Here is a 16,263-nt window from a genome sequence, read left to right as displayed (position 1 = left end):
TCTTCTCCGTCTTTTACTTCTAACTTGCTCCTGAATCCTGTAGGAGGTGAGGAGAGGGTGGAACTGGGTGGGCGTGTAGGCTCGTGAATATTTGGTCCGCGTATTTCTTCCTTGACTGTGGGGTATCAGCCCCTCTCCAGGACAGGGGGTGCGGGGGGGTGGTGTATTTGACCCTAATGCTAGCACGGGTCTGAAATGCTGAGAGGTTTCAGTATTAACGTCTGACTCCTGGGTCGAGGTTGTCTTTGTCTCAGATAATCATCCCACCAGAACACATGGGGAAAGGGACATTCAGTCCGCTGCCTCACGTACAGCAGAAATGAGACTGTTATGTACATTTTGCAAAAAGTATATAAAACCTTTCAAGAAACCAAGATATTTTTGCATCTTATGGTAAATCCTTAAATACCCATACACTGTGGTTGCTGATGCAGAGATTCGAAGCATTGTTAGAGAAAATGGGAACTAAAAAACCAGATTAAGTGTCAAAGCAGCAGAACTGGCTCGAAATTAGCCTTTGGGTGATTCTGTTGTGCATAGCAGTGAAATAGGATGTCAAAAAAAGATTGTGAAATTGGAACGTCCTTGCTTTTTGTTGTGGTTCACTCCCTTTAAGAAGCATTAAAACGCTGAGGCTGTGCATCTTGTCGACATTGCCACTCATCCATGGGTCAGCCCTCTTCAAAGGATCTGTGTGTCTCCCTGCCTGTCTCCTCCTCTCCCCCCTCCACTCTCCCTCCTCTCTTCCCCCTTCTCCCCCTCCCCACCTCTCTCCCCTTCCCACTTCCCTCTCTCCCCCTCTCTCCCCTTCTCCCTCTGTCCCCTTCGCCCTCTCTCTCCCCCTCTCTCTCTCCCCCTCTCTCCCTTCTCTCCCCCTTCTCCCCTCTCCCCCTCTGTCTCTCCCCATCTCTCCCACCCCCTCTCTCCCCCCTTTTCCCCCCCTCTCTCTTTCCTCCCCCTCTTTCTCACCTCTCTTTCGCCCTCCCTCTCTCTCACCCTCCCACTACTCTCCTCCCTCTGTCTTCCTTTCTCTGTCTCTTTCCCTCTTTCCCTTGGGCTCTCACATTTCGGGTGTAGGGCTCCCATGAACCACCCCTTAAATGGGCAATATTTTATACGCCTGGTACTTGTAATTTGCTGGTGATTTCCTGTAGATAGTGCTATGGCTCGTGCTCGCCACCTGCAGGGAATGAGTGTAACTACAAGTGAGAGTTGAATGCACCAATTCCAACTCAAGTGGGTCTCTCTATTGTGCAGTTATAGAGCTGTGCAGCACAGAATGTGTCTACACCAGCCCCATTAGTCTTCTATGCCTTGGTGATTCAAGTGCTTGTCTAGATGCTTCTTAAATATCGTGAGATTCTCTGTTTCCACCACCTCTTCAGGCAGCGCATTCCAGATTCCAACCACACTCTGTGGGGAAAAAAAACCCTTGGTCCCCCTCTAAACCTCCTACCTCTCACCTTATACCTGTGTCTTCTTGTTTTAGACAACTCCATTAAGGGAAAAAATATTCTTACTATCTCCCTTTTCTATCCTTCCCCCTCAAAATTTTGTATCCCTCTATCAGGAACCTCTCAGCCTCCAGGGAAATGATCCCAGTCTATCCAGTTTCTCCTTATAACTGAAATGATCCAATCCAGGCAAAATTCAGTTGTCTCCTCTGCACTCTCCAGCGCAATTGTATCCTTCCTCTGATGAGGTTGATGGTCCCCACACACCGTCCTCTATTCTTCACCTAACCCAAAAACATACCCTCCCATGTTCTTGGATTCTGCACCCCTCTCCTTTCACCCCTTTATCTACCCTCCACTTCAATGCATATATGTTAGTTACCTCAACCACACCCTAAATAATCTTTTTTGGAAATCAAGTTTCTCAGTATCTTTTTGGTGGCTCCTATAGTCATGGCCTTTTGCACCTGTTTCTGTGTAAGGGGAAGAATCTTCTCCAGATCTAAACAACAGTCCGTCTTAACTTTAATCTTGATGAGAACACCACCGCTTCCAGGTTCCTCTCTCAGTCATGCATCATCCTTACTTGGAAGCAGCTCTCTATTCTTTCATTGTCACCTTGGTACCCAGCAACACTGTGAGGGCACCTTCACCACATGGACTGCAGAGGTTCAAGAAGGAGGCTCACGGTCACCTTTTGTTTATCGAAACTCTGGCAAGAACGCAGCCAGTAGAGCCGCTGCCTCACAGCTCCAGTGACCGGGGTACAATCCTGACCTCTGGCGCTGTCTGTGTGGAGTTCGCACGTTCTCCCTGTGATTGCCTGGATGTTTCAGTTTCCTCCCACATCCCAAGAGCATGCAGATTGGTATGTAAATTGCTCCTTGTATGCAGGTGAGTCTGTGGGGAGTTGATGAGAATGTGAAGGGGGGAATTATATAGGATATGTGTTGGATTAGTGTACCGGGTGCTTGATGGGTTCTGTACAGCATGATCCCAGGACACCTCAATGTCCACCATTGCCCACTTCCTGTAAATGAATACAGTTCCCCTCTTTCATTTAAAAAACCCAAACAAGTTCATTCTAACCTGACATCAGAACTCCTATAGTATTGCCTGTTTTTAAGTGCCTCGATCTTTTATTACACAGTATTTGAAGTGTTTACAGTTCTGATCTAATCAAGATTTGGTAGAATGGAAAATTAGCCTAAATCACTCATGTTGTTCTCTACCACTCAACAGAGGCACCTTCTTCCAGGGCTATCGTTGTAGCAGGTGCAAATCTGCAGCTCATAAGGAGTGTTTAGGAAGGGTCCCTCCATGTGGTAAACAAGGTAAGCCTTGCCTGTGTCAATCAGCTCACTAAAGTGCAGGTTGGTTCAAGAGATCATGTGCTAATGGAGAGTTTGCTTGTGCCCATTAACATCAGATTTTGCACTTATAACTAAACTGTTCATCTCAGTTGGACAGCGCTCCTGTCTCTGAGTTGAGAGGTCGTGAGTTCGGATCCCACCCTAGAACCTTGAGCACAAAGCTCCAGGTACTTAAGGAGTACCACATTCCTCAAACACAAGAAAATGGGAGCAGGAGTACCTGGTTCCTAGATCCTGTCCCATCATGGCTGATCTGCCCCAGACCTTCAAACCCTCTTTGCGCCAGTTCCCCACAGCTCTGAGATTAGAGAAGATACTCTCCCGATGAGATGCCACTGTCTACATCTAGAGTGGGGAGAAAGATCGTAAGAGCAGACGTGTCCTCTCCGTGTCCGAGTCAATATTTATCGCTCAATCAACATCAGTCTGATAACTGGTGTCGTTATCAGTCAATGTCACGTCAGAGTTTGTTGAGTTCAGGTTTTTCTGTGAAGAATTTCTTACCTTAAATCCGATTATCATTTATTCACAGATACAGGAACTTCAACACTGACTAAGGTACGTGTGAAATAAGTCTTTATTTCCAAAACAAAAAAACGTTTTAAAATCAGAACAGAGCTGAGGAAGTAGATTATCTAGATAATTTGGGGAGTACCCAGTGACTAGAGGGGCACCAATGGCAGAATTGGGGCTAGGAGAGAGCACCTTTAAATGGGTGAGATAGAGGGGCGCCGGTAAATGGGGCAGTTAGGGGAGGGCACTTTGAAAATGGTGTAGGGGTGGTAAAGGGTTGAATTAGTAGAGGGCACCAGTAATGGGTGGAATTGGGAAAGCTAGCGGGAAATGGGGAATTAGGGGAGGGCAACAGTAAATGGGGGAATGGTCGCATTTCACCTGAATCCTCTGTTACAATTAATGTTACACTTGCCTTAGTTTGCTAAAATATTTTCCCATGCAGAGTAAAAGCAGCCGAACACCCCCATCCCGACCAAGTACAACGGGTAAGCATTCTGTTTAGATTGAGCTATTGAGTTTAAACCATTATGTTGGTGTCATCGAGACTCTTATTTAACTAACTTTTATTGCATGACTTGAATAACATCACAGTGAAGAACAAAATTTCCATTCTCATTATTCATAATCCAAAAACTCTGATAATCCAGCACATTCTGGACTTTTATAGTGCTGGATTGGAATTAAAAGTTGTTAAGGAAATAACTTGCATTTAATGTGTGACAGTAGCACATGGGCGCAGAGTGCAGTAAAGAATAGAACATAGACCATAGAACAGTACAGCACAGAACAGGCCCTTCAGCCTACAATGTTGTGCCGACATAGCTAATCCCTCCTAGGACCAGGAACAACACAGAATTGGTGGGAGTGCTCAGATGCTCAGGCAGCATCTGAAGGCATCAAATGCTGGATTGGTGGTGCTCAGGTCCCAGGAGTGCACCCCACTAAATGTCCTTTTAGCCACCTCTATTCCAGTGGGAAATAAACCCAGTCTGGCCAGTCTTCTTTCATAGTTCACCTTCTCCATCCCTGTCAATGACATTACAGACATCCTCTGCACACTCTCTATCTGATTCTACTTGCAGTGTGATGACAGGAAGTGGAGGGAGGCAATAACAGTCAGTCCTCGGATGAACAGCGAGATCTAGGGGTCCAAGTCCATAGTTCATTGAAAGTGCCTTCTTCACTACCCTACCCTAGTGGATAGGACAGTCAAGAAGGCTTACGACATGCTTGCCTTCATAGATCAGGACATAGAATATAAGAGTTGGGATGTTATGTTGCAACTTTACAAAACATTGATTGAGCCACCATTGGATTATTGTGTGCAGTTCCAGTCACCACACTGCAGGAAGGATGTGATTGCACCGGAGAGAGTGCGGAGAAGGTTCACCAGGATGTTGCCTAGATTGGAGGGCTTTGGAGGATTGGATAGGCTGGGCTTGTTTTCTCTGGAGCAAAGGAGGCTGAAGGGTGACCTGATAAGATTATAACAGGCATAGGTAGATAGTCAAAATCTATTTCCCTTGGTAAGGGTATCAAACACAAGAGGCCATAGGTTTAAGGTGAGGGAAAGGAGTTTAAAGAGGATCTGAGGGTTAAGTTTTTTTTACACAGGGAGTGGCTGATATCTGAAACTTGCTGCCAAAGGAGGTCGTGGAATCAGATTCAGTTTAGAGGCATTTAGATAGACACTTGAATCGACAAGGTATAGAAGGATACGGCCCTAATGCGGGCAAATGGGATTGGTGTAGATGGGCAAAAAGGTCAGCATGGACATGGTGGGCCGAAAGGCCTGTTTCTGTGCTGTACAGCCCTGTAACTGTGAGTTCCAGGAATGACAGTACCAACTACAGGGTTAGACTGCAGAAGATTGTTCTCACTGGAGCAAAGAAGATTTCACAGATGTGTTAATGGTCGTGACTGATCTAGAGAAGTTATATAGGGAGAAGTGCTCCTGTTAGTAAATGGTTCAAGGATCAGTTGGCAGTGTTTCAAAACTGGGAAAAAGATACAAGAAGGTTGTGAAGAAAATACTTTGGGTGTAGAGGATTCTATGAATGCCATGTGTGGATTGGGTTAGGCTGAGTATGATGTTTCAGTCATTCAGTACAAGGATGTCCCTTAGACCCTAGGACATCGATGGGCTGTGGGGAGGAAGCTCCACTAGATTGGGATAGATGTTGCCATGACATTATGACATGGAGTAAGGAGTCTGGGGGCGGTTGGGCTGGGAAGGGGTGACAACTTTGGCAAAATTGAACAAATCCCATTGTTGAGAATCAACTGACACACTCTTTTGTCCCCTTTTCCTTCTTTTTTTGGCTTCTCCCAGGTCTGCCCAAAACAGAAGTTTGCCTAGAGTATTATGGGATGCCTCCACCACCTGTGGCCTTTGGACCTGCTCTGAAGCTGCAGTTAGGGGATATAATTGAGCTCACAAAAGCAGAAGTGGAGCAGCAGTGGTGGGAGGTGAGTCTGGATCAATCTCTCCTTGATGATGTGAAGCACTAAGTTAACTATCTTTTCTTGGACCTTCCAGTTAACTTGCTCAGCATCCATCCAGAGACAAAGTATGGAGTGACCTTCTGCACTATTCAGCGATGCTATTCGTTGTTTTTACCCAGTAGGCGTTAATATTTTAATGGGCTGAATGGCCTTTTTCTGCGCTATAACCTTTCTGTGATTGCCTCACTGCAATGCAGGAGCAGTGACCCAGGCCAATATTTCCAGCCCTGGAATTGGGACAAAGCTAGGACTCAGAATGAGATAAGTGGTCACTGTAAATTGTCCCTTGTGTGTAGGTGGGTGGGAGATCCTGAGGGGGGTTGATGGGAATATGGGGAGGATAAAATGTGGGGAGTGTAAATGGGTGCTTTACAGTTGGCACAGACTTGATGGGCCAAATGGCCTGTTTCTCTCTGTTGTATGGCTCTGAGATAAGCTACTTCAGTCAGAGACTAACCCCAAGGCCACCTATAGCCCTCCACCCCACCTGCGCCTCCCAATGCATCTGACCCTCTGCACCTGAGAGGCGGAGTGAGACGGGGCAATGGGGCAACCCCAGAACACACCAACATTTCATCAGCTGGCAAAGGCCTTTTAACAGTTTTTTTTTTAATGTCTCCAATCATCAGAGATACTTTCAAAAATATTTGAGTAGATTCAAAAAGCAAAGGTTTTTTTTAGAAAAGACATTAAAACAAACAAATAATTAAAAATGTGAAGTAAGGAAAGCACTTACCTTTCTCTGCTGGGTCAGGTGCTACCAGTGCTAACAGATGGGCTTGCTGTTCCTATGGCAACCTGCCCTGGGGTAAAGCACCACTGGGCCGTCTCCTCAGCAAACTTCTGCTCTGTCACTGACTCAATGGCGAGTCAAGTGATGGAGGAGGCAGACAGATGCATAGGTATCTAAGCTTCAACATCTTCCCACACTACAGTCCCTCCCCACAGATGCAGGGAAAGTCCGACGTGTTCTGTGGTGTGAATGGGGTGAAGGCTGGTGGTACAGGAGACCTGTGGATCACCAGCCACATTGAGCTTAACCTGGAGCTGCTGAAGTGAAGGACATGACCCTCCCTGGTCAGTGCTCCAGTGAAATGGACCCATTCCTGCATCCCTGGGGGATTTCCAGAGGAGGATATGGAAGGCAAACATCTCCAATAATGCATGTGGTTCCTCAACCTACTGGAGACGGATTGGAAGTTGACTCCCTTTCTCTAGGCTTTTGTGAGCTCTCAGTTTTTTTGTGAGATTGAGCTTCCTGTTTTTACAGTTATGCATCCACATTGGTACTAAAGTTACTTAATACACTTTCTTTCAGGGAAGAAGCACATCCACCAACGACATTGGTTGGTTTCCGTGTAATAAAGTAAAACCCTTCGTTTGTGTAAGTAGAAAATCTTGACTTATGTATATTACAGTAGAGAAAATGGTTTGGTTGGCTACTCGATGTCAAACATGTGAACACAGAGATTCAGGACAGAATGGCCTCTTCCTGTGCTGTATCAATCTTTGTTCAGAGAACTGGCTGTCAGCATAATCTGTTTGTGGTAAGGGTGGCTAAATTAAATGAAATGATTAAACATTTCATTCCAGAACACTTTGGGGACCTGGATACTTTGAGGTGCCCCTTTCCTCCCACTCTCCTTGGACTCAAGTCATTGCTGCTTCTACCACCAATAACCTGGGTCTATTGTCATTTTCCACCAAGCAATTATGAGCAGAAAAGATCCCAAGAGGAACTGATAAACCTCATTGGTGAAATCAAGGAGAGTGTAAGGAAGGATGGGTCCTATTAGATGCCAAAATGGCTGGCTGAGTGTGAAAGAGTAAGTCTTATAAAGTTCTGAATGGATGAATTCCTTGCACCCATCTTCATCAAAGAGGGAGTTCATGTAGGTGACATTAAGGAAGAAGGTAAAGCATTGGAAATGATCAGCATGTAAAGAGTTTGAGTATACTTAAGAGCGGATAAATCACCAGGCTCAGATAAAAATGCATCCAAAGAAGCAAGGGAAGAAATAGTGACGTCTTTTGCTTTGTTTTCCAAAGTTGCTTTGGTCTGGTGCTAGGCCACTAGAAGGTTGCTGATGTGGACAGAGTAAAGTGGAAGGACTATGTATGTTCCTCAGCAGAGAGCCCAGTAGCTAAGGAATCAGGCAATCTATTGGCAAGATACTGTTGAGCCTGATAATGCTAATAGCGGAAAGCAACGAACTTCCCATTAACTCAAAAAGTCTAAAATGTAACATAAAATACAGCATGCATTAAAAGCTAGCTTCACCATTAAAACTCTGGTACTTTACCAACTAACCACATACTTCAGCCCAAATCCCATGCAATAAGTAGCTTTGGAATTGAGAAGATGTTCTAAAATTTTTGAGTTTACATTAACTGATAATCCAAGCACGGAGTTTAAATTGAGCAGGTGTCCCACCACTGCTATATACCCTGCCCATTGCTCAACCCATCGACTGTCACTGCATCCCTCCCCAACACCAACACACCGACCGTCACCGTATCCCTCCCCAACACACCGACCGTCACCATATCCCTCCCCAACACCAACACACTGACCGTTGCCGTATCCCTCCCCAACACCAACACACCGACTGTCACTGTATCCCACCATCAGCGCATCCCTTCTCAATATTCAACACTGGATGCATTCCCCCAATACCCAGCCCATCTATCTTCACAACGTCCCCAAAAGAAAACAATAATAAAACACAATCAGATAAAAAAATCAATAAGCTACTAGGTTTAAAGTATTTAGAAAGTGATATTGGTGCATATAGTTTTCAATGTACTTTGTATCTTGCAGGATCTTGTGAAAGACTATTCCACTTTTTCCTGGTAAGTACAATATATTTTAGTTAAGAATAAACAGTCTTTTTCCCAGGGTAGGGGAGTCTAAAACTAGAGGGCATAGGTTTAGGGTGAGAGGGGAAAGATTTGAAGGAGACCTGAGGGGCAAGTTTTTCACACAGAGGGTGGTGGGTATGTGGAACGAGCTGCCAGAGAAAGTGGTAGAGGCGGGTACAAATACAACATTTACAGGACAGTTGGACAGGTACATGGATAGGAAAAGTTTAGAGGGATATGGGCCAAACACAGGCAAAGGGGACTAGCTCAGGTTAGCACCTTGAGTTGGCCTGAAGGGCCTGTTTCCATGCTGTGTAACTCTATGAATCTGATAAATGTTTCACAACGAAGCTATGTTTTGTGCTGCCTAGGCTGGCAGTGTGGCACTGGGAAGTGGTACTGTTCTACATCACTGGCTATTTACAACTGATTTACAGCACACTTCATAACAGGGAAGAACGAAGGTTCCTCAATATTAACCTTGTGCTTTATCTCCTGCAGGTATGCAGGTCCAATGGAACGCAGTCAGGCAGAAACAATACTGAGCAGTCGCTCGGACGGCACCTACCTAGTGAGGCAAAGAGTAAAGGACGCTGGGGAATTCGCAATCAGCATCAAGTAATGATTGATAATTAGCACAGAGTGTGGCAGTAGAAGTATAACCACGGTCTTTGCATTTTATTTTCTGCTGGGTTTATAGACTGTGTAAATTCCCTAGTACAGAGGGTGTGCAATTGAATTTTCTAACAGTCAATGAGAATTGGTAATTGGTTTATTATTGTTACATGAGATACAGTGAAAAGCTTTGTCTTGCATGCCTTCCAAACAGATCATTCCATCCATAATTCCATCAAAATCAGATTTATTATCACTGACATATGACGTGAAATTTGTTGTTTTGCAGCAGCAGTACAGTGCAAAGACTTAAAATTACTAAAAATTACAAAAATAAATAAATAGTGCAAAAGAAAAAGGAATAACGAGGTAGGGTTCATGAACTGTTCAGAAATCTGATGGCTGAGGGGAAGAAGCTGAGTCTGAATCGTTGGGTGTAGGTCTTCAGGCTCCTGTACTTCCTTCCCGATAGTATTAATGAGAAGAGGGCATGTCCCGGATGGTGAGGTAGTACATAAGGAAAAACAATAACAGAGTGAAGAATGTAGTGTTAACAAGTTGATGGTGTGTGTGGGTGTGTGTGTGTAGAGAGCTAAACCGATGAGGTGCATATTTATTTATAACAGTGTAATATTGATGTGGATAATGTTCAGCTAAACATCTGTTAACCCAGTTAATCCATGCAAACAGGTTTGCTCAGCTCATTCCAGGTTAGAAATAAAACATTGATAGTTGCACATTTAATCCATAATTCATTGAGCTGTAGCATTAACTTAACCTCACCCACAAAAGTGGCACAATGCTCCCTTAGCATTTGAACAGAAATTGGAAGTACTCAGCCGGTCGGGCAGCACTTGTGGAGAAAAAACACAGTTAAAGTTTCAGGTTGATGATCTTTCATCAGAATTCTGAGAAGTTTCTCTGCGCAAGTCTCGAGAGAAGGGCATAAATTAGACAAAAGCCTCATCTGATTCTGTTAATCAGACTTGCTTGGGGCAAAATCATTTGGAGGCAAATAGGATGTACAGCAGGTAGTGCCACTGCCTCAACAGCTCCAGCGACCCCAGTTTGATCTGACCTCGGGTGCTGTCTGTGTGGAGCTTGCACCTTCTTCCTGTGACTGTGTGGGTTTCACTCAGATGCTTCCGTTTCCTCTCACATTAGGATGATAGGTCTAATAGGTTGTCTGTAGTGTAAGTGGGTGGCAGGGGAGTTACTGGGGAGATGATGTGTGTATGAGAGAGAATAGATTACAGGGAAATAAGTAGAGCAATAGGATTGACGGGCTTGCTCTGAGAGCTGGAATAGACTTGATGAGATAAATGGCCTCTTACAAACTAGGAAATTTGTTAGCCCTACCTTAGCAACTGAATGTAACCGAATGAAAGCAACACTTAATGCAGCTTTAAATGTATCACGCATGATAAATTCAGTAGAATGATTTTAGACAATTGTTTGTTAACATTCCCTGGCACTTTGTGACAGGTACAATGTAGAAGTAAAGCACATCAAGGTGACAACGACAGACAGTTTATTCCGCTTGACAGAGAAGAGAGCCTTCAAGTCATTATTGGTGAGTATGAACTTCAACTAGCAGTAATCAGAGCTGATACAACAGGATTAATAATGTGTAAAGAGATGTCCCATATGCATCATGATAAGAAGACACTGCCTACATGATCCACTGGGTATAATACTAACTGTTTCTCGATTTTTTTTGCAACGCACTGTGGTTCTGCCCTAGGATTGTGTTGGGGACTTGGAGGGGGTTGGGGGAGATCTTAAACTAGAGTGACAATAGAGGTCATTGTCCTATTGAGCAAGAGACTGGAGAGGTCAGAGTTATTCTGCTTGGAGTGCAGGGGGATATAAAATTTATTATGCAATTAGTCCCCCTCTCCTGTTCTAATCCCATGGCAGCTGAACAAATTATTTTCATGTCCAGCACCCTTTTGAAAGTTGCTCTTAAATCTTCTCCCTTTGCAATTCTTGCTGCGTAGTCTGGTTGTAAAAATTCACCTAATTTTAAATCTGTTGCTTAAAATTTCAAATGCACAACACTACCCTTCATTGTTGTGCAACTGAAATTCATTTTCTTGCTGTTCCAGAGTGAAACACAATAGCCTTTTCCAGGTCACTTCATGCTTACTTTCCAAATTTGATGATGTGTTTCTCAGTGTGATTCACCCTTGTGTGCCTGATGTTCCCTCGTCAAGAGGCACAAGGGTATATAATGCTTAGAAACACATCATGTTGTCACTTCCCATAGTGCATGTGGAGAAACCGTTTCCATTGGTAGGGAACGCATGTCAAAGTATTTCTGCTGCAGCCCTTTCTACCAATGGAGATGTTTGTCCATATACATTCGGGTGCTGTGTAATGGTTAGACCAGGTAGAGTCGATTGCCCAATGACAGTGGGTGGGACTTTTCTTATGAGAATGGGGAGTGGCATCATGATGTGTTTATAGGCATCTTGTATTCTTTGGCCCCTTGAAATATAAAACCCGGGGGTACAAGGGTAAATCACACCAAGAAACTTCTATCAGGTTTCCTCTCAGCCTCCAGTACTCCAGAGAAAACAACCCAAGTTTGTCTAACCTCTCCTTATAGCTCATACCCTCTAATCCAGGCAGCACCCTGGTAAACCTCTTCTGCACCCTCTCCAAAGCCTCAACATCCTTCCTATTATGGGGCAACCAGAACTGCACACAATAGCTGTTATAATTTATAACTCGGCCTTTTCTCCTTGGAGTGACGGAGGATGAGGGGGGACCTGATAGAGGTGTATAAGATGATGAGAGGTATTGATCAGCTAGATAGCCAGAGGCTTTTGCCCAGGGCTGAAATAGTGGCCACAAGAGGACATAGGTTTAAGGTGCTGGGGAGTAGGTACAGAGGAGATGTCAGGGCTAAGTTTTTCACTCAGAGAGTGGTGAGTGCGTGGATTGGGCTGCCAGCAATGGCGGTGGAGGCGGATATGATAGTGTCTTTTAAGAGACTGTTGGATAGGTACATGGAGCTGAGAAAAATAGAGGGCTATGGGTAAGCCTAGTAATTTCTAGGGTAGGGACATGTTCAGCACAGCTTTGTGGGCCGAAGGGCCTGAATTGTGCTGTAAGCTTTCTATGTTTCTAAATTGAAAATACCTCCTCAGCCCCAACGAGTCATTTGTAATGAACATTGGTAAGTCAAGGGATTAGTCCACCAGACATCATTTGTTGGCGTCAATAGGTTGTTTTCTGATTATTCATTGATTTTGAGTTTATTACACACCTGCTGCTAATGTGGATCATGTCCTGAGATCAACTTGGGTCACTTCAACTTGGTTGGGTTAATCAGCAGTGAGTCTCTGCGGTGGGTATATTTAAAGCGGAGGCTGATAGGTTCTTGATTAGTAAGGGCGTAAGTTATGGGGAGAAGGCAGGGGAATGGGGTTGAGAGGGAAAAATAAATCTGCCATGATCGAACTGCAGAACAGACTCGATGGGCCGAATGGCCTAACTCTGCTCCTATGTCTTATGGTTCCTCTGTTGAATCCCATTGTTATTCTCCCGTTTTCACCAAACGTAAATCAATTATTTGTGTCCACTACAGGATTTGGTGGAGTTTTACCAACGTAATTCTCTAAAAGAATGCTTTAAAGCGATGGACACAACTTTACAAAATCCTTTTAAGGAACCCGAGAAAAGAATGGTTCCCAAATTATCAGGTGAGTTGACAACGCAGCAATCCTGTCTGGTTCTCCAGGGAACAGTCGTATGTGTGTTAAATGGGTTTCCATCTACTGCTAATCGATCTGGACGCAGCAAGCACCCACAACAAAACATGTTTGTATCAGATAATTTTTGGTGACGTTGATTGAAGAAGAACTTGCTGCTCTTCCTCAAAATAGTGGGTGGGACTTTTTTTTGAAGAGAAAGCAGAAGAGGCCTGGTTTAATGTTTCGTCCAAAAGGCCTGGAGAATCTAGTTCGAATCCCGTTGTTCAATAAATGGAGAATTATCTGCTCATAACCATTAAACTACTGGGTTGTTGTTAAAAATCGAGCAGGTTTGCTTAAGAAAGGAAATCTACCATTATGTATGTGACTCCAAACCCACAGCAATGTCACAGAGTCATACAGGCCCTTCAGACCAAAGGGTCCATCAAGCACACCTACAATGATCCTCCCCACATCCCCATCAACTCCCCCTCAGATTCCACCACACACCTGCACCAGGGGCAATTTACAGCGGCCAATTAACCTACCAACCTGCACGTACCTGGGACGTGAGAGGAAACCCGAGCACTTGGGGGAAACCACGTGATCACAGGAAGAACGTGCAAACTCCACGCAGACAGCGCCTGAGGTCAGGATCAAAGCCAGGCCACTGGTGCTGCACCGCTGTGGTCGACTCTTAGCTCCCCTCCGATATAGCCCATCGAGTTCAAGAGCAATTATAGGATGCACATACCCTGTATAGACAAGTAAAACATTATTTTAATTCTGATTTTGTCAGGAGCCAGCCTGAAGTGCTACGGGACGGCAAAGGTTCGGTACGACTTCTCGGCAAGGGACCGCTCGGAACTGAGTTTGAAGGAAGGAGATGTGGTGAAAATCATTAACAAGAAGGCATCACCTGGATGGTGGAAGGGGGAAGTCTATGGGAAGGTCTGTATGGAAAGCACCCACAAACAAGCTACCTCTTTTTCCCTACTGCGTGTATTCACGAATGAGCATAAATAGAAGCAGGAGGAGGCCATTCTCCCTCTGATGCCTGCTCTACCATTCAATAAGATCATGGATCATCTTTCACCTCAGCAACACTTTTCTGCACTAAGCACATAACATCCAAAAATCTGTGATCTGTCTTGGAGCATCCAGTGCTACTATAAACCCTGTTGTGCTTGTTTATTAAGGGAAGTGAAGCAGATGCATTTATATAAAAACTTTCAAATCAAATTAAGAGGAATAGATAGAGTAGACAGCCAGCCCCTCTTTCCCAGGGCACCAATGCTCAATACAAGAGGGCATGGCTTTAAAGTAATGGGTGGGAAGTTCAAGGGAGATATCAGAGGAAGGTTTTTTACCCAGACAGTGGTTGGGGCATGGAATGCGCTGCCTGGGGCGGTGGTGGAGGCAGGTACCTTGGTCAAATTCAAGAGATTACTAGATAGGCATATGGAGGAATTTAAAATATGTGGAAGGGGTTAGATAGTCTTAAACAAGGTTTAAAGGTCGGCACAACATTGTGGGCTGAAGGGCCTGTATTGTGCTGTACTGTTCTATGTTCAAAGCCTGAGACAGCACTTTTAAAATGGTAGAGACTTTACACAAGTTCCTACAAGTGTCCCAGTAACCTGCTGGGCAGGTTCCTCCAATTGTTATGGAGCGCTCCCCTGCCCTTAAATAAAGTGCAGTAGTTCACTTTATAATCCTGATATGGGCAGGTGGAGCCTTAGTTTAACATCTCATCCTCTGAAAGTGCTGCACACCCTCTGCAGTATCGTGGTCAGGGAATTGAGAGGGCTGTGGGGAACTGGCACTTGAGACCTGGGCAGAAGAGCCAATGTCATGTTGCATGGTGGGGCAGATTTTAAGGGCTGAGTGGCCTACTCCTGCTCCTATTTCTGAAAGTCTGAGCAAAAACTGGAATAGGAAAGGTAAAGATTGGATAAAAACTGAATGGCAAATTAACATCACAGGATCACATGACTGACTGCTCTTTCGTTTCTTATCCCTGGCCCAATGTTGAATCTGTTGAAGAACATTGAGCTTTCAGTTATTCACTTTCATGGTGTAGGTGCCTCTAGCAATGCAATTCGGAAGGCAAATTATAGAAGTGTTTAAGTACGAGAGAGTCTTGCTGAACCTTTTAGAGGGCCTTAGTGAGACCACACTTGGAGTACTGCATGTGGATATGGTCTCCTCACAGGGAATACTTGGGAGTTGCAATGGTGTGTCAGTCCAGTGGGATGTTAGATTCACTCGATTAATTCCCGGGATGAGAACTATTGTGCTATGATGTAAGCATGAGTAAGCTTGGCCTGTGAACACTGGACTTCAGAAGAATTCATTTATCTGAGAGGGATTGATATGGCAAGTGTTAAGAAGCTGTTTCCTTAGGCAGAGGAATCTAGAACCAAGGGTAAAGTCTCAGGGTAGGGACTGAGTTGAGGAGACATCCTCAAAATTCCTTGCCCCCGAAGTTGTGTTTGTTCACTATTGAATCTATTCAGGGCCAAGAGGAAGTCAATGCATCAGGTTGTAAGGTGTCAAGGAGGAGGATTGGCCATGACCTTATTGAATGGCAAAGGAATATCACATGACTGACTGCCCTCTCATTCCTTATCCCTGGCCCAGTGTTGAGAAGCTGGTGGGTGGCTTTTCCTTATTCATTTTACAGAACGCGAGCAGTGACAGTAGGACTGGCATTTGTAACCCACGATCACCTTCTCAGTGGTTGGCGGGGGAAGAGTTCCAGGACTTAGACCCAGTAAAGGTGAAGAACCAGTGATGTATTTCCAAGTCAGGCTGGTGCACAGCTTGGAGGGAAACCAGTAGGTCTAGGTGGCCCGGTGGCACAGTCAGGAGAGCTGCTGCCTCATAATCCAGTGACCCAGGTTTGATGCCAAACACAGGTACTGCCTATGTGGAATTTGCACCTTCTCCCTAGGGTTGCCTCCCACCTCCCAAAGGCAAGTGAGTTAGTAGGTTAATTGGTCACCGTAAATTGCCCCTTGTATGTAGGTAAGTGGTGGAATCCGGGCAAAGTTAATTGGCTTTTATATAACACTTCTTAAGTTACTGAGAAAATCAGTGGGAAATAGGATTGCTCTGTGATCTGGCATAAACGATGGGCTGAATGACCTCCTTCTACGCCGCAAGGGAACGTGCGCCTGCTGCCCTTGTCCTCTGAGCTGGTAGAGGTCACGGGTTGGGAGGTGCTGGGTGAGG

General features: G+C 44.9%; 1 protein-coding gene across 1 annotated transcript in view; it reads left to right on the top strand.

Moving 5' to 3' along the window:
• Positions 1–16,263, top strand: part of LOC127584928 (proto-oncogene vav-like) — a 125,773-nt gene that overhangs the window by 108,789 nt on the left and 721 nt on the right. Inside the window, exons 17-26 of the mRNA XM_052041947.1 lie at positions 2,697–2,788; positions 3,360–3,385; positions 3,786–3,828; positions 5,676–5,812; positions 7,167–7,232; positions 8,670–8,701; positions 9,212–9,328; positions 10,811–10,898; positions 12,921–13,035; positions 13,826–13,977. Of these exons, the coding sequence (XP_051897907.1) occupies positions 2,697–2,788; positions 3,360–3,385; positions 3,786–3,828; positions 5,676–5,812; positions 7,167–7,232; positions 8,670–8,701; positions 9,212–9,328; positions 10,811–10,898; positions 12,921–13,035; positions 13,826–13,977 (868 nt within the window). The remainder of the gene's footprint in view (positions 1–2,696; positions 2,789–3,359; positions 3,386–3,785; positions 3,829–5,675; positions 5,813–7,166; positions 7,233–8,669; positions 8,702–9,211; positions 9,329–10,810; positions 10,899–12,920; positions 13,036–13,825; positions 13,978–16,263) is intronic.

This window comes from Pristis pectinata, chromosome 31 (genome assembly GCF_009764475.1).
Source record: "Pristis pectinata isolate sPriPec2 chromosome 31, sPriPec2.1.pri, whole genome shotgun sequence".
NCBI lineage: Eukaryota > Metazoa > Chordata > Chondrichthyes > Rhinopristiformes > Pristidae > Pristis > Pristis pectinata.
Note: the sequence above shows the minus strand (reverse complement) of the source record. Positions and strands in the feature narration are given on the sequence as shown.